This window comes from Armigeres subalbatus, chromosome 3 (assembly GCF_024139115.2).
Source record: "Armigeres subalbatus isolate Guangzhou_Male chromosome 3, GZ_Asu_2, whole genome shotgun sequence".
Taxonomy (NCBI): domain Eukaryota; kingdom Metazoa; phylum Arthropoda; class Insecta; order Diptera; family Culicidae; genus Armigeres; species Armigeres subalbatus.
The window spans coordinates 27,344,488-27,366,752 of NC_085141.1; the positions used below are offsets into that span (position 1 = coordinate 27,344,488).

A 22,265-nucleotide genomic window follows, 5' to 3' on the forward strand; every position below is an offset into this window, starting at 1 on the left:
CGCAATTTTCATTCAGTATAGTTTGACCGGCCGTCGAATGCGGCGCGGCGTTTTAGCACACGAGTAGTTCCCTGATCTGAATTCAAGGTCATCTACGCGCGATCTCAGTACGGTGATTTTTGATATTAAATTCGACCGGACAGCTCAATCACCTAAACCATGGAGGCATTGTCGCAGTCCCTACAACCCTACAAGGAGCTGGTGGGAAATGTGGCCGCCGGAGTTACAGTCCTTCAGATGTTCAGTGGGGCTTTCGTGTGCAACGATATTCGCCGGAAGGGAACCTCGGACGGCTTCTCGCCTATGCCATTCATCGGCGGTATTGCACTGTAAGTAGCGGTCAATCGGGTAGCATAGATTTTGTAATGAATGGGGTACTATTAGTATTATGATATGGCATTTATGCAGGTTTCAGTCCATCTCATAGGAAACGATAACGCAATTGCTCTCTTATATAGAAAACAGGAATCACTGTCTGTAGTTAGTGACAACGAAAGCTGCAGATATCGCGGAATCCTTGAAATTTATGAATAACTAATTAAGGAAAAGGTATTCGTCTTAAGTCTCGTTAATGTTAGGAAGAAGTTTTATTTTCACAATTCTTGGAAATGTGAAGCAATAACTTTGTAATTGACAGAAGGCAAAGTTATAGTGCCCAAAAAAACATTATTGCATCATTAAATTCTAATAACTGAAAATATTTGTTTTTACGAATTATATATCCAACTAATGTTTGAAATTTATTAAGTTAATGTAATCTAAAGATAATTGTAATCAACAAACGCATGTGAATCGTCCTCACCAAATTAATTACCTACTTCTGAATTACTTCAGATATGTAAGTCACCTAGATTTCGTCACCACCGATTCAAACTCGCGGTGGGTGGCTCACATTGTCTTCACTTGACCCTCTTCCTATCATATATTTCGTCTTAGACGTGTTAGTAGGCAATTCTATTTTTTAAGATCTGCTTCACCATATATTTTTCAATCGTTTGATTCTTTTCGAAACATTAATTAATCGAAATCATCCACTGTAAAAGAACGACGACAATAAAAGTAATGTATAAATCATAAATATTTTAAGACACATCAGGAGCTTGTCTTCAAATTTCGCTTCCATATGTGTGGGCGGGATTTATGGGATTCTGTTGTAGAAAATTAGAATTTAAAATACAATCCAGCAGAAATCCGAGCTGTATGTAATTAGCCAGGATTTGTTTCATTTTTCGCGACGAAATTACATGAGCTTTTTAGAAGCACATGGGAATTAAATTAGATTTGACATTTATTCACATGCGCCAACCACATTCAAGGAAATAATTAAATTACATTTTATTAATGTTCTTTCCATGTTAAGATTCTTGTTATTCTTATTCGCAGCTTTATTCTCACTATTGCTCTTTTGGCATTTGTCTTTGGATTTCTTTTTCATAAAATTCTTTCTTCTTATGTCTTTGATGCCCAGCCCGGCTGTAATGCTGATTTATAGTGCGGAAAACGTGTCACGGGATTTGGTCCCTCACGAATTTTTAAAGGGGTGAGATTTACGGGATTTGGGCACGGAAAACGAAATGCCCGCCCCTTTGGAAATACATGGGGGACCAAATCCCGTGACACGTTTTCCGAACTGCAAACCAGCCTTTAGGCAGGATACTTTGACTTTTTTTTGTAATTTTCAATTTGTCAGATTTGGAAAGTGTTTGATATTGGATTAAAATAAAATTTCAAAACTCCACGTCTTTTGATATTAAGAAAAATGCCCCTTTGAATAGTGAAATATTTGTAGTTTAGTGTTTTTCCACAACTAACTTAATACAATAGAAGGTTATGTTGGTGAATAACTCACTCTAAATTTTTTCTCTAATTTCTTACACTGAAACTGAAAATGAAGCCCATATATTTAAAATTTTCCACAGTTCTTGAATTTTGTCACAAGGTTTTTCGACATGTCCCGTTTTGCAAGTGCGTTTGTCCCGGTTTTTCACCCAAAAGATCTGGTCAGCCTACGTGTTGATGACTATAGTTCGATCCGCTTAGCTTCCCTCTTCTGTCTGATGTAGGCTTCCTCCATATTCTCAAAGTTACATGCCATAATATCTATGTCGTCGGCGAAGCCAAATAGCTGGATGGACTTATTGAAAATTGTACCACTCGTGTTAATCCCTGCTCTTCGTATTACCCCTTCCAAACCGATGTTGAATAGCATACACGAAAGTCCATCACCTTGTCGTAATCCTCTGCGCATTTCAAAGGGACTCGAGAATGGCCCTGAAACTCGAACTACGCACATCATCCGATCCATAGTCGCCTTGATCAACCGTATCAGTTTATCCGGAAAACCGTGTTGCTGCATTAGCTGCCATAGCTGGTCCCGATCGATTGTATCATATGCGGTTTTGAAGTCGATGAATAGATGATGTGTGGGCATGTTGTATTCGCGGCATTTCTGCAGTACTTGGCTAATGACTATCATCTGGTCCGTAGTGGAGCGTTCGCCCATAAAACCCGCCTGGTACTGCATGAGGATACATGCAACTTTTTATAGAAGTAACAGTATAACAGTATAACAGAGCTCACTGTCAAACTCCACCACATTCTTGGCAAGCCACACAAATTGCCTGAGTAGAGATTTGTCAATCCCTTGGACATAGTCCATTGCTTACGATATATTCAAAAAGATTTTCAATTCAGATTATTTTTCACTATTTGTGCACACGTTTATTTTAATATGAAACCCTTGTGAACGTTTTTCGTTGAATCTACAATAATAAAGAGAGCAAGAAAACCAGTGCAAAGATGAGCCAGCTTAGGGCTGTAAATCTCTTTAATAAAGATCAGTTCTGAAGAACAAACTGCAGAACAAAATATATTGATATACAGAAGACCATTTTCACCATGCGTCACCCCAGGCCACAAGTAATAGGTAAAAGCTGTATCAATGGAGTCACAATCTAATCGACTGGAGAGGATAGTCAATTTTATAATTGTATACCTAGTAGCCGGAACATGCTACAGTCCGCATTGCATTGGCTGATAAACTCAAAACAAAAAATCTTCAGACCAAATAAGGGCATAGTAAGATATAATAGTAACTTACCAAATTTATCAATGAACCGAACTCTCCAAATAAATGATAAGACTCAATAGCTTCAAATTAGTGATAAGATCCAATGAGGCTAGACAAATATAACAAAAAGAAGGGGTATGAGTCAAACGGCTGATTAAGAACCTTGCTAAAAAAGGAAAGTCGCCAGTGAAGTCAACAGTTATAGCCGAGAAAAAATAATTGATTTCGTAATGATGATGTGGTAGTACCAACACGTTTCGTCTTTTCATATTCAAATAAATAATTATAGATAAAGGTGTGGTCTAAATTGAGAGTTAATAATATGTACTAGGACGCATTTCTGTACATCGATATAAATAATGTTATTCAGTACAGAAATGGGAGATTAGGCAGATATGTTTTAGATATGGAAAAAAATTCTTCTAATGTTTAGATGGGACCATTATGAATGTGTTTTTTCGCTTATATAATTTTGAGAAGGGGGCCAAACTAGGTCTGGAGGGAGTCACGTCAAAAAAATGAAAAAAAAGCTTTGTTCATTTCTCACCTGATTTTTGAAAACATCGAATGTCCAAAAAAATGCCCTCTTTTTCTTTCTAACATTACAAGTCATTGTAACATTTGAGTCGGATTTCTTAGCATAGATGCGAAGAAAAAAGCTTTGTCCAGTGTGCTGTGATAAAAATATTGCAACACATGCAAAACTAACTTAGGGAGTGAGTGTTAGTTATGAACCCCTTAACGATTAAAATTTACTTTAGTCGCTCCGCAAGCCTCTTGACAAATTGTAGCTCTGCTACACCAGATGCAGTGACATGCATCAGGTATCAGCTTCGCGTTTCTTACATAAAACTAGCCAAAATATTATTTTTTACTACTAAAGCAAGCATTTTATAATGATGTAGCTAGCATTCCTATTATGGCCACCCGGGTTCATAATACGCAACGTCGAGTTTGTTTATATACGTATTATATTATACCCCCCATTTGATATACATGTTCCATTCCCACATGTTCCTTGTGCCCATTATGGACCCCCGCTTGTGCGCTAGTAATGGACCCACTCTTATCATTATAAGGGTAGACCCCGAAAAAGAGTACTCTGTGATAAACAGTCAAAATTTACAAAAATTAACTTGGGACAATTATGCGTAGAAAGGTATTGTAGGTACCGCCATCGGAGGTGCCAATGGGTCTGGGGGGTAAGAATGGGTCATCGCTCTTACCGGCAGTCTGGAGGTCGAAGAACAAAATCGTTCAAAGAGGTCTCTTATATTTTAGTCTTCTTGCCCTCAAGTGGTTGAAACAGTGACCCATTCTCACCCCCATTTGACCCATTGTCACCCCCGTCGACGGTACCAATATTTTTAAACATCCTATAATTATATTACTGAAAACATATGATTAGCATGCTGATCTTCAAAAGCCCGGACAAAACAGGGATTTAAAATCAGCAATTTAAAACGCACCAAGAGAATTATAAATTTGCCTGAATTAGTAAATTCTGATGATGTAATTATTATGTAATGTGTATCAGGTATCAGGATATCACCTCTTCGATGCATCAGAATACGAAAAATTTATATAGGGGAAGGTGGGTAGACTTGATCCCCGGGGAGACTTGATCACCCCCTGTTTTATCGAGAACTAAAGTAGTTTTGTTCTAGCGTATTTTTTAGTATGGATCCTCTAGACAAATGACCTTTATGTGGTGAGTTATTTTTTGGATTGACAACCTTATTTATTCTGCAGGGCGGTTTGTATGTTTTGACCTTCCCAAAGATTTTTTTATTGGCCACGCAAAATTTGAACAACTTTTCATAACAATGCCCAAATGCTTTCGTTTTTTCACAGCACAAAACCATAAATATGCTTAATGATCTGTACTGATGAAAATGTCAACATTCCATCAAAGTTTTAAGATATTTGGATTTGAAGATATTGCCTCAATATGGGGACACTTGATCCCCCATTAGTCATCCATACAAAAATATGGCGAAAAAATTAAAAAAATATAAATCTGTTTTCAGGCTTCTTAGTTTTTTGTAGATTTGACAGATTTGATGGTTGGCAGGAAAAAATATTTATAGCGTAGATATCATAGAAAGGGGATCAAGTCTCCCCAAATTTTAAAATTGCATGTGCTGTCGAATTCAATAACAAAAATCGTTCGTAATCGCGTATTTTGAAAGGAAAATATTTTAAAAATCTGAGGGCACCTTTCTAATTTTATCAAAGCAAGTTCTTGGAAAGGGATCAATTTCCCCCAAATATTTTAAAGGTCGAGTTTTGACAGCACTCCAAAAAATTGATTGCGTATCAATAACAACAATAATTAAAGGACTGCCATACATCAGTAAAGTTAAATACTATATTTCTTAGAGAGTCTGTGTGGAAATCGCGTATGTTTATTTATTTTTGGCTGTGATACATCGGAAATCAGAAAAGGGGATCAAGTCTACCCAGTCTCCCCTACATTCGCGAATAAGTTTTAAGAGTTCCGAGAAAAATCTGTTTTGGTTTAGTAATTTTCCGAAATATCTCTAGAGTCCTAAGAGTATTTGGGGCCTTCCGTAGCTTTGGATGTACTGGAAATTCTTAAGATATATTATTCCGAGAAGCTCCTGAATTTTGTTTGTCAGAGTCCATAAATGTTTCAGAAATCACAGGGTTAAAATATAATCTTAGAGATGCAAATATACTCTCACTGTTGTTTCTTCTAGTAGTATTTTTGTAAAAATTCCAGTAGTGTGTTGAGAATCAACATTTCCTTGCATTGATGTTGATGATAACATTGATATCTGATGATATTTCCAGATTTATATACTGAGCTTCAAACTCCGTCTAGGTTTTCTTTGTAATTTCTGCTTTTTAGCATAATTTAGAACATCCTAATTGGTCATCGGGATTATCATTAAATAAACAGGCTTCTTGGGGAATTGCCAAAATTATTACATTTTTTGCTTGGATTTTGAAATCCCATCATCGCAAGATTTCTTGTCGACACCTATGTTTGCTTCATATTAATGCAGCTTCCCATTCGAATTGATTAATTTGGTGTAAACTTAATAATACCTTCAGAGTTGGAGAGTATTATTGGAGCAATTCATTTACAGCAGGGGAGTTGATCGGTTGTCGGCACCCTTTTTCTTGATTCATAACTTAGAATCCAATTGAACAAAGTGATGTTATTTGCATACCAATGGTAGCCTATAGACATAAGCTAATAACTGGTAAAAAAATTGATTTTTTTTTATTTACTAGCTGTATGTACTCGGCCTTGCTCGGAGTTGCCAGTTTAATTCGCAGTTTTTTCACAATCGGAAAATGAGTAAACCAATTGGTCAAAAGGATAATTGTGTTTTCTTATTGATACCAGAGACGTTGTTTATAGATAATACCATATAGATATATATGGATATATATATAATACCATATAGATAATACCATCGTCTCTTATTGATACTTCATCATTTGATTAAAAGAAGGCAGATTACATTTGAAAACATTGACTGATTTTGAAAAAGGGATCAAACCCAAAATCGCCTTATTACGGGCAAACGTCTATTTCTAAAGAAGGAAAAACATACACCGATGCCTTATTCCGGAAAAAAACGTCTATTTTTAAAGAAATGATCACATTTACCATCCAGAAGGAAACACTTTAATCATTGCTTTTCACTGGACAAACCATGATTTCGATGAAGTGTTGAGTTGATCGATAACTAAACAATACAACTCCCCCACACCCTCCCCTTTTCCATCCTTAACCCACTATCGTCGTCTCCTTAATATGAAGAATGTGTGATCCAAATTTGACTGAAATCGGCTAAAGGGAGATCAGAAGTTACACTGAGGTGATTGAGAGCTGAACAGTGCCAGTCCCTCCACAACCTTCCCGTTTTCAAAATATCATCCCTATCATCTTCGCCTTTTTAAGAAAAAGAATGTTTCTTCCCTATTTGGTTGAAATCAGGCAAGGGGTGGACCTGTGCGCCGAAGTATTTGTGAACGGCGGCGGCGTAAGGCCATTTTCACACCGGCGGCGGCGGCGTCACGCCGTAAGCAATGTTCGGCGGCGGCGGCGTGAATCGGCGTGAAGAACTTTGAGCAGAGAAAAAAAAATTACGCGGCATATGATGCTTTTCATGAGTTTTAGGTTTTTTTGTACAATTGCTACCTCCAGTCAGACTGATGGGGTGGACATCCTAATAGATTGTATCTTCATAGCAAAAATTTGCATTACATCCTCCACTACGACATTGCCGCTTCACAGTACATAAGCTCATTGAAAAGTAATTACAAATAAATCCAGAAATTCGTTTGGAAATTCCTCAAGATATTCCTCAGAAAAATTGAATAAGGAATTATAAGAATTAATTTAGAATTTTCCCAATGAGTTCCTTCTTAACTACCTCTAAGAATTTCCTTCGATAATTTATTTGGGTATTTATTCGGAAATTCGTTCCGAAATCTATCCAAAAGTTCCTTCAAGAATTTCCATAGAAATTACTTTGAGGATTGCATCGGAAATTCCTTTACGGGGTCTTTTGGGAATTCGAAAACCTTTTTTTAAGGTTTCCTTTGAAAATTCCTTCAAGAATTCCTTAGAAATGAATTTCTGGAGGAATGCCCGAAAGAATTCCTATAGAAAGATCGGAAAGAATTCCTGGAGAAAGTTCTAAATAAATTCCAGAGAGAAATTAAGAAAGAAAATCAAAAATACCAATTGAAAATCTTTCAAGATTTTCTACAGGAATACCTACGGACACTGGTTTAGGAATACATTCGGCAATCCTTTTAGGAGCAAAACTTTGAAATTTGAGTTAGGAATTTTTTAGAATTTTTTTTATGATTTTTTTTAGAAATTCCGCCGGGAATTTCTTCTAGGAATTTCCAATAAATATTTTCCAGTAATTCATAAAAGAATCTAGGAAGACTCTAGGAAGATATTTTTGATTTTCTTTCTAAATATCTCTCTGGAATTTATTTAGAACTTTCTCCAGGAATTCCTGGAAAACTTTCTATAGGAATTCTTTCGGGCATTCCTCCAGAAATTCATGTCATTTCAAAAGGTATCAAAAATTCGACTGGTCAGGCCAAGATCACGATTTTTATGCTAAAATAAGCCTGCTGTCGAACAATGAAGCATGGGAAATCTTCGGAAATTTCGTTTGTAAATTGCTTCAATTTTTTTGAACCGTTGTTTGAGTCAATTGAAAATAGTTTAACACTCAAATAACTTCTTCGAAAATTCATTTAAAAGTTTCTCTAAATTAGAATTCGCTCCGGAATTATTCCTGCAGGAATTTTATATGGTTTACTGAAGAAGTTTCCTAAGGATTTAGGAATTTCTTAAGGATTTCCTGGAGGAAGCTCCAAAGAAATTTCTGAAAAAAATGGCCTTTCCGGAGGGTATTCTGACGAATGTCTAAATTAATTCCTGGCTTTTCTGAAGAGATTTTCCAAGAAATTCCTAGAGGAATTCCCGAACTCCGAAAGAAAACCTGAAAAGATTTTCGAACAGAATTTTTAATTGAATTTCTGAAGGAATAGGGGTAAAGGCTCAAACCTTGGCCCATTATGCTACGGTTGAGCACATTTATCGTTATAAATCTTCATATATTGCATTTCCAACCAGAATTATTCCACCAGCCGGCTTGCTTACATTTGGTGTTGACGCCAAATAGCAAAAAACGGCGATGAATGTCCGCAATATCTTATTTAAACCAGCGAAAGTCTCGAGAGAAATTGACAAAATGTCGGCATCCTTGTCCCTATCAGGTGGATCATTTTTCAGCCCACTTGGGACGAGTGATTGTTGATTTCTAACATACGAAAGATAAAGATGGGTTGCTGTTTGTAGTACCAGTCATTTTGCTTGCGTTGAATAAAGGCAGCATGCAAACAAATAGAGAAAATCAAATCATCTTATTGAGCGTGAATTCTAATTGGTTGCATGTAAAATACTACCGCACTGATTGTGAGAGTGCGTTTTTGATTCCCCCAATAGCACGCTTACCAAGGACATGCTAACGAAAATACTATTATATGAATCATTTATTTCCCAAATATTTACCATATTTGCAAGTGAAGAAGTTTAGAAAAATGAAAACTGTATTAAAAATTGCAATTGCAAAAAGGCTACATGTTCTAGCCCTCATGTTGTGCCTTCAAACAAATTGCATACGTTAATTATTGGCTGCCGCATAATTTTGAGATTTACTGCTAGTTGAAACCATGGCAGTTGTGTTGCTCTCGCTCTCGCTTTACTCTCAAAGAAACTTTTTTCCAAAACGTAAACAATGGTTTAGGTGGGGATGATGCATAACGCACTACTGAAGAAAGCCAATTGTAAAACTTATTCTAGGCAATTCCTTGCTTTGTACTGTGCATAAACAGTTATAACTGAGCCAACTACCTGATATTATTACACAATTATTCATAAATACAATTATTGGATGCTTGTTTTCAACTCTGCCTGCATTGAAGTTTCATGATTGTTACGTGCGTTTGACTCCACTCCTCTCTATATCGATCAGCTGTTGTGAATCCTCTCAAATCTCTCACGTGTTTCAAGTTCCCGAGTTGAAGGAATACTTTTTCGGTATCATTTTACAGATCAAAATACTTTTTGCAAGCAATAGTAGATCTAAATTATGATGAAGGAATTTGTCAAGTAATTTGACTTGAAATTATTCACATGAAATGACGTTGAAAATTTATCTAATGAAATATACGATCCATTGTATCTTTCGATTATTAAATGAGAAAATGTTTGTAGGATTCGTGCGAAAGAAGATATTCATACACTAATTGAATCATTTATTTGCGAAATTATGAAGAAAATGGTGTATCGAACCCAAAAGGTTGATGCTTAAATCTCTTTCGCTTGAATCGTGTTTGGAAGCCGTAAGGTAGGCAATTATTTTTGGTATGTTCTGCGAATGAAAGCGATTATATCGTGTTTCGAGAAAAGCATCATGAGGCCCATTCACAAACTACATGACGTTTTAGGTTGTGGGAGGGTACTTGTCTGAGTGTTAAGGACTTTATAAATTTCAGAACCCTACAATACATTAAGCATTACTAGAGGCTTGGTGTGGGATGATTTTAGCGTATTGTAATGTGTGAATGAAACTTAACCGCTGAGTGGATTAACCTGTTTTTACAAAAATTCTCAGCATCTCAATCGCAAGCATCGGATATTCTATCTGCAGCTTTCGGTTATTTTCTCCAGTCCGGGTTATTGGTGAGAATGTTTGGATTTTAGAGTTTCACCTATACTAACGTAGTGCTACAAATCGAAAGCGCATGCCAACATTTGACTACGGGTGCCCCCAGTATTGTCCAGAAAAGTTTTGGTTGATAATGTCGCTATACTAATAGAAATTGTGAAATAAAAATGATAGCTGACATTGTGTGGTTGTTATCCATTCATCTGATGTGCGAACGCAGGTATGTTCATTCAGAAAACTCTTTTATTGGGCAAAAGAAAAACTCTAGTACAGCCAGCCTGCATAAGTCAACGAAACATGGCTGCTAAAAAACCGAGTCAATGTGATTTTTCACGCAACATAATTGCTGTTAATAGTTTAAGAAGTGTATAAATCTAGAGTAATGAAGGAGATATATGTTTGATACACTTTTCTAAAGAAGCAGTGGTTAATATCTCCCTACTAATCGACGTATTATCGCTGAAATATTGATTAATTTGCGTGATGAGCCAATGTTACATCCAGGGCCAACATTACCGCCAACATTACGCCGGTAAGGAATTCTAAAATGAAGTTACGAAGAAATTTTCGATGGATTTTCCAAACAGATAGCTATTGGAATGTAAATAAAAATTCCTATATTTCTCCAAAAGTTTCTTTGAAATTACAGATACAGTCAAACCTCCATGAGTCGATGTTCTATGACTCGGTATCGACTCATGGAAGCAAATTATGTCGTTACAAAAAATATACAAGTTGATAAGTCGAGTCAAGTACGAGACACTGAAGACGACCACACAGCTGTGGTCGAAATACGTATCTGCAAAGATATCGAAATAATTGGTGGAATTAAATGGAGAGTACTTAACTCTTCTTAGACGGTCAAGAAATTTATTTGGGAATACTTTATCAAAATAAAGTATTGTGAACCTATTTATTATTCTGTTGGATTACACTGTTGAAAGGAAATTCGCTCTATCCCGCGGGCTTCGCGTAAGTGTCTCTGCTCTGCTTCGGAATTTTCTCCGCCATTTCCTTTCAAAATTCATGGACGAATTTTCGGATATCTCCGTTCGAATTCCTAGAGCAATGTCCAAAGGAACTCCTAAAGAAATTACCGAAATTCTTTTAAAAAAATCTTTGGACATTCCTCTAAGAATTTCTTCGGAATTTTCTCCAGGGATTCCATCAAAAAATCCTCCAAAAATTACTACGGGGATAAATCCAGAAATTCCTCAAGACTCTAAGAATTTTCTTCATGTATTTCTTCAGATCTTTTTTCTCCAGGACTTCTTTCGGAAATTATTTCAGGAAAACCAAGAAATTTCTTTGGGAATTGTTTATCCATACCAACAACACCCTCCTTAGCCGTGCGGTAAAACGCGCGGCTACAAAGCAAGACCATGCTGAGGGTGGCTGGGTTCGATTCCCGGTGCCGGTCTAGGCAATTTTCGGATTGGAAATTGTCTCGACTTCCTTGGGCATAAAAGTATCATCGTGTTAGCCCTCACGATATACGAATGCAAAAATGGTAACTTGGCTTAGAAACCTTGTAGTTAATAACTGTGGAAGTGCTTAATGAACACTAAGCTGCGAGGCGGCTCTGTCCCAGTGTGGGGATGTAATGCCAATAAGAAGAAGAAGAAGAAGAAGAACACCCAAAAAACAAATCTATATAATTCTGTAAGCTTTTCATACAGATATTGTATTCAAATAATACAAATCTGTAAGATTTCTATACAACAATTGTATTAAAAATCTTCCGAAATTGTATATGCCAAATTATTATACAGTTTCTGTAAGGCTCTTATTCAGAACTGTATTAAAATCTGCCATCCCCTGGTTTGGAGATAAATTGAAACCAGTTTGTTTTCAATTAAAGTACAAAGTACAATGAGGAGTTAAAAAAATGGTAAATTTGGTGGGTCACATGCCCCATCGTGCTCCTGCTCCAGAAGCCAAGTTACCATTCGCATATCCCGAGGCCATCACAATGATACTCCATGCCCAGGGAAGTTTAAAAAAAATCCTACCAGACTGAGAATCTAAATCCAACATTCATACCCGAGTAGAAGAAAATAGCTCAATATCAAGATAGCAAAATGATATATGCACATGATTGATATAAGAATTAAAAGATCAGTCGACAATATCAATATTTTGCACTAAAATATTATGAGGAGATCAAGTTATGTTAATTGTAAGAAGTGATTAATATCATGTGCCATTCTTATCCATAGCATATCTTGATATTTAAATGATATTTCGGTGCAATTTCTGATATTATTGCCTGTTCTTTTATCTCTTATATAAATCAAGTCCATATCATGTTTTGTTATTTTGTTCATAGCTTCTGCCCGGGTAGTGTTGACTTGAAGCTGCGTATATAAGCACTAGACCAATCAAGATATGTAACATTAAAACCTTTAAAAAGATGATGAACCACCCAATACGACAAGAATGAGGTTATTCCACATGAAGTTACATATGAGATTAGAACTGCATCGCTACGCTCGTTGATTTGTAGGTCTGTAACCAAGAAGTTCTTAGATGACCTAACATTTAACACGCCAATGCGGGTAAAAGTGACAGAGTTAAAAGCAAACACATCTGCTAAAGGTATACTGCCGCTACTCGCATATCAGTCCCATTTCGGTATTCTTCACTTTCGAGTTAACATAATAAAAAATTAGACTTTGTTCGGGAGAATTGTGAAAAAATACCAAACCAACCTTGTCCCATATTGAATGTACCCGCATACTAGTCCCATTAAAAATTTACATAAGCTAATTGCTCAAAATTCAATTATTTTTTCATTGATCTGAATCGTTTTACATTAACTCATCGAATGAGGAATGACTGCAAAATTTGACCCAAATCGCAGAATGTTTGAATTTAATAGGTTTTTTAAGTTTTACATGGAAAATGCGTTTTGAAACTTCATCGGCTATTATCTCAGTATGCGAAAAACCAATATGGGGCTGATATGAAAGTACCGGCAGTTTAATTAATGCCTGACAAATTGCCTTGTTTCGGCAGATGCAAACGCACTGCATACTGTGATTTTTGTGTTGGCCAATCATCGGCGTGAAATACGAAATTCGGCGGCGTGGAGCTAACCGGCGTACGGCGCGCCGCCGACACCTTGACCGGCGTCGGCGTACGGCAATAAGTATCGACGGCGGCGGCGTGGCGCGGCGGCGCACAGGTCTAGCAAGGGGTACAGAAGTTATGCTGGAACATTGGCTCATTGCATACCTTGCTTTTATTTTTTAATCTTTAATCATAATCATATAATTTTCATACCTTTTAAAATTTGGAATAAAGGTTACTCGATTATGGATCACTATGCAAATCATTCAATTTGATCATTCATAATCATCAATCATTAATCATATCGATCGTTAATCATTAATCATACACATAGTGTGTCAACATTTAATCACGATCGGTAATCGTTAATCATACTCCAACGGTTTTTTTTTCATTATTCATAATCGTTAATCATTGTCAAAAATGCATTTAATCGTTAATCATTATCAGTCATCATTGTCAAACATTAATAATTCATTAATCATAATCTTTAATCATAGAGTTGAATGATTTATTCATTTATTCTAGTTGGAATTTGTCCTGGGGGTTGGGAGTTACACTGAATTGCTCGTTTTCTAAAGGCAACCCCTTCCCCTTTACCATCCCTCTTTTCTCAACGACCATTTCACCCCCTTTGTTATCTTCTCCTTGGGATAGAGAATGTGTGTACCAAATTTGGTTGAAATCGGTACAGGGGTTCAGAAGTTACACTAAATTGCCCGTTTTCAGAACAATACCCCTCCCTCCAGACCCCTCCCCCCTTGACCAAATTACCCTCCCGTACGATCGGCTCCTCATAGTGAATATATGTACAAAATTTGATTGAAATCGGTCCTGGGGGTTGGGAGTTACACTGAGTTGCTCGTTTTCCAAAGACAACACCTCCCCCTATACCCTCCCCTTTTTCCCAATGACCATCCCACCACCTTTGTTATCTTTTCCTTATGATGTAGAATGTGTGTACCAAATTTGGTTGGAATCGGTACAGGGGTTCATAACTCATAGAACCTCCGCATATCGTTCTGCTCCATTTTTTCCTGCACCTCGCTAATCACTTGTTCTTCATATTCTTTCTTCTTCCTGCGGTGGGTTCGTTTTTCGGCTGCTCTTGCTTCCTTGTACCGATCTCTATTCGATCGGGTACCCGACACCAACATCCGGCTTCTGGCTACGTTCTTCTCGTAGGTCACTCTTTGACAACCAACCCGTCCTGGTTCGCTTCTGTGCAGTGCCTACCACTTCTCGTGCTGTTGTGCTCACCGCTCCATGGATCGACTCCCATAGATCGTTGATGTTGTCGCTAACGTTGATTGCACTCATCCGTTCGTCGAGCTTCTGGCGGTACTCAGCCGATACTCCTTCCGCCGACAATCGCTGGATATTGTAACGCATCGTTCGCTGTGATTAACATGATAACATGACAAAATGTCCATACTTGTTTTCTATCAAAAATTACGTCAAGGTACCAACACTTGACCAGTGCACGATGGGCTACGCCGGGAAATTAGGAGGAAAAAATTATTTTCACTTTGAAGATGATATTTTATGAACAAAGTGTCTTCAGCAAAGTCAAAGCTAATTATTTAGGCTTTATTTTAAAGTTTGTTGCAATAGGGTGGTCCCACTACATTTTGAGATAATTTTTTTTCTCAAATTTGTGTGCTAGATCGTGAATCAGGTGGCAGGGTGAGCATCCAAGTTAGCCTTACATGGTGCATAAAAGGTGAGCAACCAAGTAAGACTCACATGGTGCGTCAGAGAGAGTGTCAGATATGGGATATTAGTGAATGTGTGAGAGTGAATGAGCATGTACATTAAGTACTGCCTATCCCCCCAGAAGTAATGCTGGAAGGCAGTTCCTGTGGGAACAAGGGTATAGCAGAGAGGGTAACTTAAGTAACTTTCCGCTATCTAGGTGGGTTTAGTGGATCGGCCTTCTATCAACCTCACTCCCTGAGTGATGATTTGTAACATGTAACACCATGAGTCTCCGGGCCTTCTATTAACAATCCATTTTTGGAGTAATCCTATAGCCTTTAGGCACAACTTTGTTGTACGAGATAGGCAAAAATATAAATGTTTTCCCTGTCTCGATACCTCCCTAACTCGATAGTTCCTTCAATATCCAGCAAGAAAGAGTTCACTGTATAAACTAATTGCTATATTGCTATAAGCTTCCAGAAACCTAGAAGAAGAACTTACTAGCCTGACCAAAGAAATAATACCAAAAATTAATATACCAAATACTCCAGGTATAACTTAATCTGTTATTACAATTTGCAATATCAAACGCCTAATAAATTATTATTCGTTTCCCGAGCAGAAACGACGACCTCAATAACAGAAATTGATATAAACTAGCCTTGCATAAGAGGGAAAATACCAAAAAATATTATCGAAAAGTTATATGCAGAATACTTTAGGCATAACATGCTTAGGTATTTCAATACAAAACGAATAAAAATTGGTTATGCATTTGGTATGAAAATAGAATTTAATAACAGAGTATGTTATGGCTCAAGTATTGTGTATTATTTTTGGTATTATTCCTTTGGTATTTTACCTCTTATGCAGGGCTAGTTCATAACAGAGTATGGTATCAATAACAGAATTAGGTATTATTGAGCCAATTTCTCCTGCTCGGGTTAGTATTCAAATACCTAAGTATGCTATGCCTAAAGTATTTTGCATATTAATTTTTGGAAAAATATATAAAGCTTTTTTAGTGGAATGTATTCAACCGTCTAAGACGAGTTAAGTACTCTCCATTAAATTCCGCCAATTATTTTCGATATCTTTGCAGATACGTATTTCAACCACAACTGTGTGGTCGTCTTCAGTGTCTCGTACTTGACTCGACTTATTAATTTTTGTTATGACAGTCGACTCTCTACATCTCGATGTTCTATATCTCGATATCTCTACCTATGTCAATGGTTTCCTCGATCTCTTCAATCTACCTACATTACGGCATTCTAAATCTCGATATCCTCCCTATCTCGATATCACGATCATATCGTGTCCTGGGTGCACTCTCCGTCGATATGTTCAAATTTTTAGGCTACTAGACAATCTTTGGACAATAGCAAACATATAATCAAGAGGAAATGACATTTGTTTTGTTGTCGTTTTTCATAGCAACGAGCATTTTTGGATCTAGTACCCATTTCAATTTTCCTTCAATATCGAGATGTGGAGAGATTCTGCTATTTTGTGTCTGATATTGAATGCTTAGAGGACAAAACCATCGATTTTTCGCCATACATTCAACGTTAGACGTTATCTTTTCCTTATTTGTCACAGCTGTTTATCATTCATACCTCGATGACTGGCGAATTATAGTCTGTATGTACATTTAAAGTGATAAGACAGTCTTACACTATTTGTCGGTTGACAGCATCAATTTACTACACAATGAAACGCAAAAAAATGTTTTTAGTCAAGGCCGCATTGAACCTGCAGAAGCATAGTAAAGATATCTCGCTCGGTGAGAATTACCAGTGTAATAAAATAAAAAACATCTTTGTAAAGTACAAAATCAACTTTCTAGCAATCATTTTTTATGCCGATGCACAGAAAAAAGCGTTACACATTACGCTTCTTCGCCATGGAAAGCATCCCATAATTATATACCCATCCAAATTCCAACTCCAGATATCTATGAGATCGCGCGAGTTCTCCGCATCTTCTTAAGCAGGTATCCTATCAACACTTCCTACCCATATCCCCAGGTGTTGAACAAAGAGGTCGTTCGTCAAGCCCCAGGTTGTTTTTCTGGCGCATCTAACGTCTCTATCGACAGCCAACCCAGGATAGTGTGCGGTCAGTTTTGCTAGCTATGCTATGAACAGCGTTGTACATACAGTCAAACTTCCATGATTCGATTCATGGAAGCAAATTATGCCATATTAAAAAATATTTTCTGTGTCCATATATGATGGTCCCTTCGATATCGTCTCATGGAGGTTTGACTGTAATAGCAAATAGCACGTTAACACTAAGGTACCCGATTTACGTTTCTACGAACAAAATTTGTCAAGACTGATGTCAAGGGTCACAATAACTTCAACTAAATTAAATTGGAAAGCCCATCATTGAATCACGTATTCACCTCTCTTTGAACGTTGTGCGTACGTAACAGAAACTGTGTGTAGGGGAGAACAGTCCAAAATGCACCCCTTAAGCTTTTTCGATGTTTTCACCAATATAAACTAGAGTATCGAACCATTTCAACGTGTAGACGAAAAATTTACAAAACCAGCTACGCAATGATCTCCTATTTGAAACAACAAGGTTTTTACGACTTTATAAACGCATTTGAAATAAGTTTCAAAAATGGCCCTGGGGCAAAACGCCCAAATGGTGGTGTAAAATGACTCAATTGCATGTAAAATAATGGTGAACGCATGGTTGTTTGTTTTGATTTAATGAATTGAACGACAATCTCACGGGTGCACAATGGTCGGATTCGTCAAATTTCACGACATAAATCAATAACTCGAAAACCATCAGTGTTAGAGTTTTGACGTCTTCAGAAGAAATGATCTACAAGAAGAGATCTATTTTTGGTGTAAGTTGTCATTAGGGTGGCCCACCGCTGAATTTTTTTTGGAAATGTATTTTTTTACCCTTTTGAGTTAGGAGTTCATATAGTTCTACAAAGTTGTAGAGAATTTAATTCTAAGCATTTTGCTTAATAAACATTTATTTTATCTCATATAGGTGATGTTTTATGACAAAATTGCTAAATTTAGATAGGGTGGCCCCGAAAAAATAGTTTTTAGCTTCCACTTTCATCAATTCTGAGTATTTTCAAAAACTGTCTTAGCATCGCTTCAAGGTCTTTGGATGGCGCATCTTTTGGTTACATAAGATGGTTGATAGCTTCATTTTCAAGCATATTATAAGCGTTTTTTCATGAAAAAGTGATATTTTTCTGAGCATTCTACTGCAGCTAGTAGCAAATATTAGCAAAAATGTCAATCGTTATCTGAAAGTATACATGCAGGCCCATCAAATCCATGATATTTCGTTTGTCCATCTTTGTCCACTTTTGTTTGATGATAGTATTATTTTTGTACGAAAAATTAGGGTGAAACACATCTATCATCTTTTGGATTTTCGCAATATTTGGTAGAATAAAAGACAAGAACACCGTCTTCGACCAGGGATCGTACAGACTGAACACTTAACACCTAGACAACTGACAGGACACATAATACCCAGTGGACCGGTGGAGAATTTTTCGATCACGAAAGTTTCCTTCTTACCGAGGCGGAAATCGAGCCCACGCTCCATAGTCCATGCCTCTAGACTATTGACGGCGCTAACCGCACGGCCACAAAGCCTACAAAGAATCGTTCTTTATCTAAAATATTTAAATCAACTCGTATAAAAAAGAGGTCGAAAAAATCATTTTGACATTTTAACTACTGGAACGATTTTCAAGGTGTTCTCATGAAATAAATGCTTAAGAGCGCTACTTTTGTGGCGAAATACAAAATCATAAAATTCAAGTTGGTTTTTCATGGCTAATTCTCATGGCTAATTTCATTTTCACAGTTTTTAAGTGAGGATCGCCAGTGGCGTAGCCAGAAAATTAGTCTGGGGGGGGTTTTCTGAACATTTTTTTTTTCGAAAAAAAAAATTTCTTCTAAAAATTTTGTCTCTGGGGGGGGGGGGGGTTATGCCCAAAACCACCCCCGTGGCTACGCCACTGAGGGTCGCCAATGACTACATGAGATTCCATGAAGATTGATATTTGGTCCAGTAGTTCAAAAATTATGTTTTAAAATTTTTTTTTTCAAAAATGTTGATTTTTTCGACCACCCTGGATCGAAATCGGACAAAATTAAAAAGTGAGTTTATTTATTTTCAAAAAAGAATGATTCTACCAAATATTGCGAAAATCAGAGATATGGTATATGTGTTTCCCATTGAATAGCTGATTTTTCATACAAAAACTAATATGATTATCAAACAAAAGTGGACAAACATGGACAAATGAAATACCATGGATTTGATGGGCCTGCATGTATACTTTCAGATTACGATTGAAATTTTTGCTAATATTTGCTACTAGCTGCAGTAGAATGCTCAGAAAAATATCACTTTTTCATGAAAAAACGCTTATAATATGCTTGAAAATGAAGCTATCAACCATCTTATGTAACCAAAAGATGCGCCATCCAAAGACCTTGAAGCGATGCTAAGACAGTTTTTGAAAATATTCTGAATTGATGAAAGTGGAAGCTAAAAACTATTTTTTCGGGACCACCCTATCTAAATTTAGTAATTTTGTCATAAAACATCACCTATATGAGATAAAATAAATGTTTATTAAGCAAAAATGCTCAGAATTAAATTTTCTACAACTTTGTAGAACTATATGAACTCCTAACTCAAAAGGGTAAAAAAATACAATCCCAAAAAATTTTTACCGAAGGGCCACCCTAATGACAACTTACACCAAAAATAGATCTCTTGTTGTAGATCATTTCTACTGCAGACGTCAAAACTCTAGCACTGATAGTTTTCGAGTTATCGATTTATGTCGCGAAATTTGACGAATCCGACCATTGTGGGGTGAGGTGAATAATTCGCAAATTGTTGAATTTAAGTAAAAGTAAAAGGATTGTGCTCGTTTTTTTCATTGCTGCTCAATAATGAATAACTAATAATATTTAAATGTGATGGTAATATTTGTTCATAAATGTCCTAAAATAGTTTTCTTGTTCCTTGTCCCTTTATATGAATTGCATCAATCTTTGAGAATACGTATTTTGATACTAATAGAAAAGTTTTCATTTATTCTCGTGCCAAACCAGCACGCTTCTCTTCTTCCAGCATGCCCTGCTGATGAACGACCCGGCCATGATCCGGGCCAACGTGATCGGGTTGGGGATCAGCGTGGTCTACGCGGTGTTCTTCTATCTGTACACGCCACGACAAAGCAAAGGTGCGTTCTGGAAGCAAACGGGAATTTCCGGAGCCGTGGTGGCCGTTTTGTTGGGCTACGCACAAATTGAAAATCCGGACGTGGTGGAGGACCGTTTCGGGTTCATCGTAACAATTTTGATGTTACTGCTGATTGGACAACCATTGTTCGGATTGGTAAGACGATTTGATTTTTATAATGTACTCATCTAAAGCAAAACAAAATGGTGTTTTTATTCCAGCCGGAAATTATTCGTAAGAAGAGCACCGAAGGATTGCCGTTTCCAATGATACTATCCGGTACGGTGGTCGGATCTTTGTGGCTGCTATACGGAATCATTTTGAACAATGTCTTCATGATCGTAAGTAGATATAGGTATAGGGCGTGAACTGATTATTGATTTTAGAAGAAAAGTGGATTTTGTTATTACCTAAATACATTTTAATCCTTTATTTTATTAGAAAGAAGTAAAAAAGGTCGAGTAGATCTGACTACACACTTAAAATAAATCGCCGAATTCGGTAAAATTTTACCGAAATCTCAACAGCAGAACTGTTCGGTAAATAATTTTAATGATTTTCGGTGATTTTGACAGTTGAGCAATGGAAAAAATTACAAAAAATCTGTAAAAAAATTACCGAACAGTTCTGCTGTTAAGATTTCGGTAAAATTTACCGAATACTGTGAAATGAGTTAAGTGTGTATATTTGTAGTGGAATAACCCAAAAACTTGTTTCTTAGAATAGTTCTTTTTACATGTGTTCATTAAGTTTGCCCTTTTCTTGTCATAAGACGAGTTCGTACTATCCCATTTAATTCCACCACTAGATTGTACGTTTGACGTATGTCGACCTCAACCGCCGCTCATAGTGCCTTGGCTCGACTGAAGACGGACGTATTGTTGAGGTCGAAATACGTAGCTGTCAAAAGCACAATTAAGTGGTGGAATTAAATGAGATAATACGACAAGTCAAGACAAAATTTTCGAAACGACTTATCTGCTTTTGTAAACAAAGATTCAAACGACGATTTGACGAATCTGATAGCTCTCCCACGCAAACCAACACCATCAACAGATAGCGGAAGCCTTCACCTACCGATTGATGGTGTTAGTTTGCGTGGGAGAGCTATCAGATTCGTCAAATCGTCGTTTGAATCTTTGTTTATAAAAGCAGATAAGTCGTTTTGAAAATTTTGCGTTGAAGTGCAGCCATTCCACTTAAAGCTCAAAACAATTTTCTTATCATTAAGTTCGATTCAACATGGAAAGTTTCCTTTTATTTGCAATCAAAAACCGTATTATTACAACGTTGCAAGATCACTGAGAATAATCATTTTACAATTATAAATGTTCGTCACGGTTACACCAAAATTAATGTTTGTTTACGATTTTTATTTCAGCTGCAAAACCTCGTAGCAGTTTCGTTGAGTGGAGTTCAACTGGCCTTATTTGTGATATACCCATCGAAAGATTCGCAGAAGAAGAAGCAATAAACAGTTGGCTTGTCATTAAGTAGCTTAAGTTCAAAACAGATCCAGTATCAGCTTAGTCATCCGTTAGTTTTTTAGCAATCAGTCATAAAATGTAAGAATAGGAAACAACTTTTAAAAATGAGATTTGATTAGAAAGTCTAGTGCAATCTTGTCTCGTAGGACATTCTAATGATGCTTTAAAGTTGAGTATTAATTGAGTAGAATTGCGAATTATTTCATAATTAGTTGACACCTCAAATTATGTATTTTACATAAATAAATAGTAAAAATCTCACATAAATCGTACTTTCATTACGTATTTGTATATTTGAAAGCAAATTATATTGTAATTATAAACTAGACGTTGGGAGTGACCATGCTAAGAGTTTTGTTACTTCTTCCTCCTGGGTGATAATCCCCTGGGATGGAGAGAAGCTATTAAACTTGCCCTGGCTAATTAGGCTAGGTTAAAGCG

General features: G+C 36.7%; 1 protein-coding gene across 1 annotated transcript; it reads left to right on the forward strand.

Moving 5' to 3' along the window:
- LOC134219707 (sugar transporter SWEET1-like) lies at positions 1-22,091 on the forward strand. The gene is made up of 4 exons (XM_062698545.1): positions 1-329; positions 20,208-20,493; positions 20,559-20,678; positions 21,719-22,091. The coding sequence occupies exons 1-4, from the start codon at positions 160-162 to the stop codon at positions 21,809-21,811; spliced, it is 669 nt and encodes a 222-aa protein (XP_062554529.1). The 5' UTR covers positions 1-159; the 3' UTR covers positions 21,812-22,091.
- Positions 22,092-22,265: the final 174 nt, after the last annotated feature.

Coding starts and splice junctions, on each gene's coding strand:
- LOC134219707 (XM_062698545.1), top strand. CDS start 160: ATGGAGGCATTGTCGCAGTCCCTACAACCCTACAAGGAGCTGGTGGGA. Junction 330..20,207: donor TTCATCGGCGGTATTGCACT/GTAAGTAGCGGT, acceptor GTGCCAAACCAG/CACGCTTCTCTTCTTCCAGC. Junction 20,679..21,718: donor TGAACAATGTCTTCATGATC/GTAAGTAGATAT, acceptor TTTTTATTTCAG/CTGCAAAACCTCGTAGCAGT.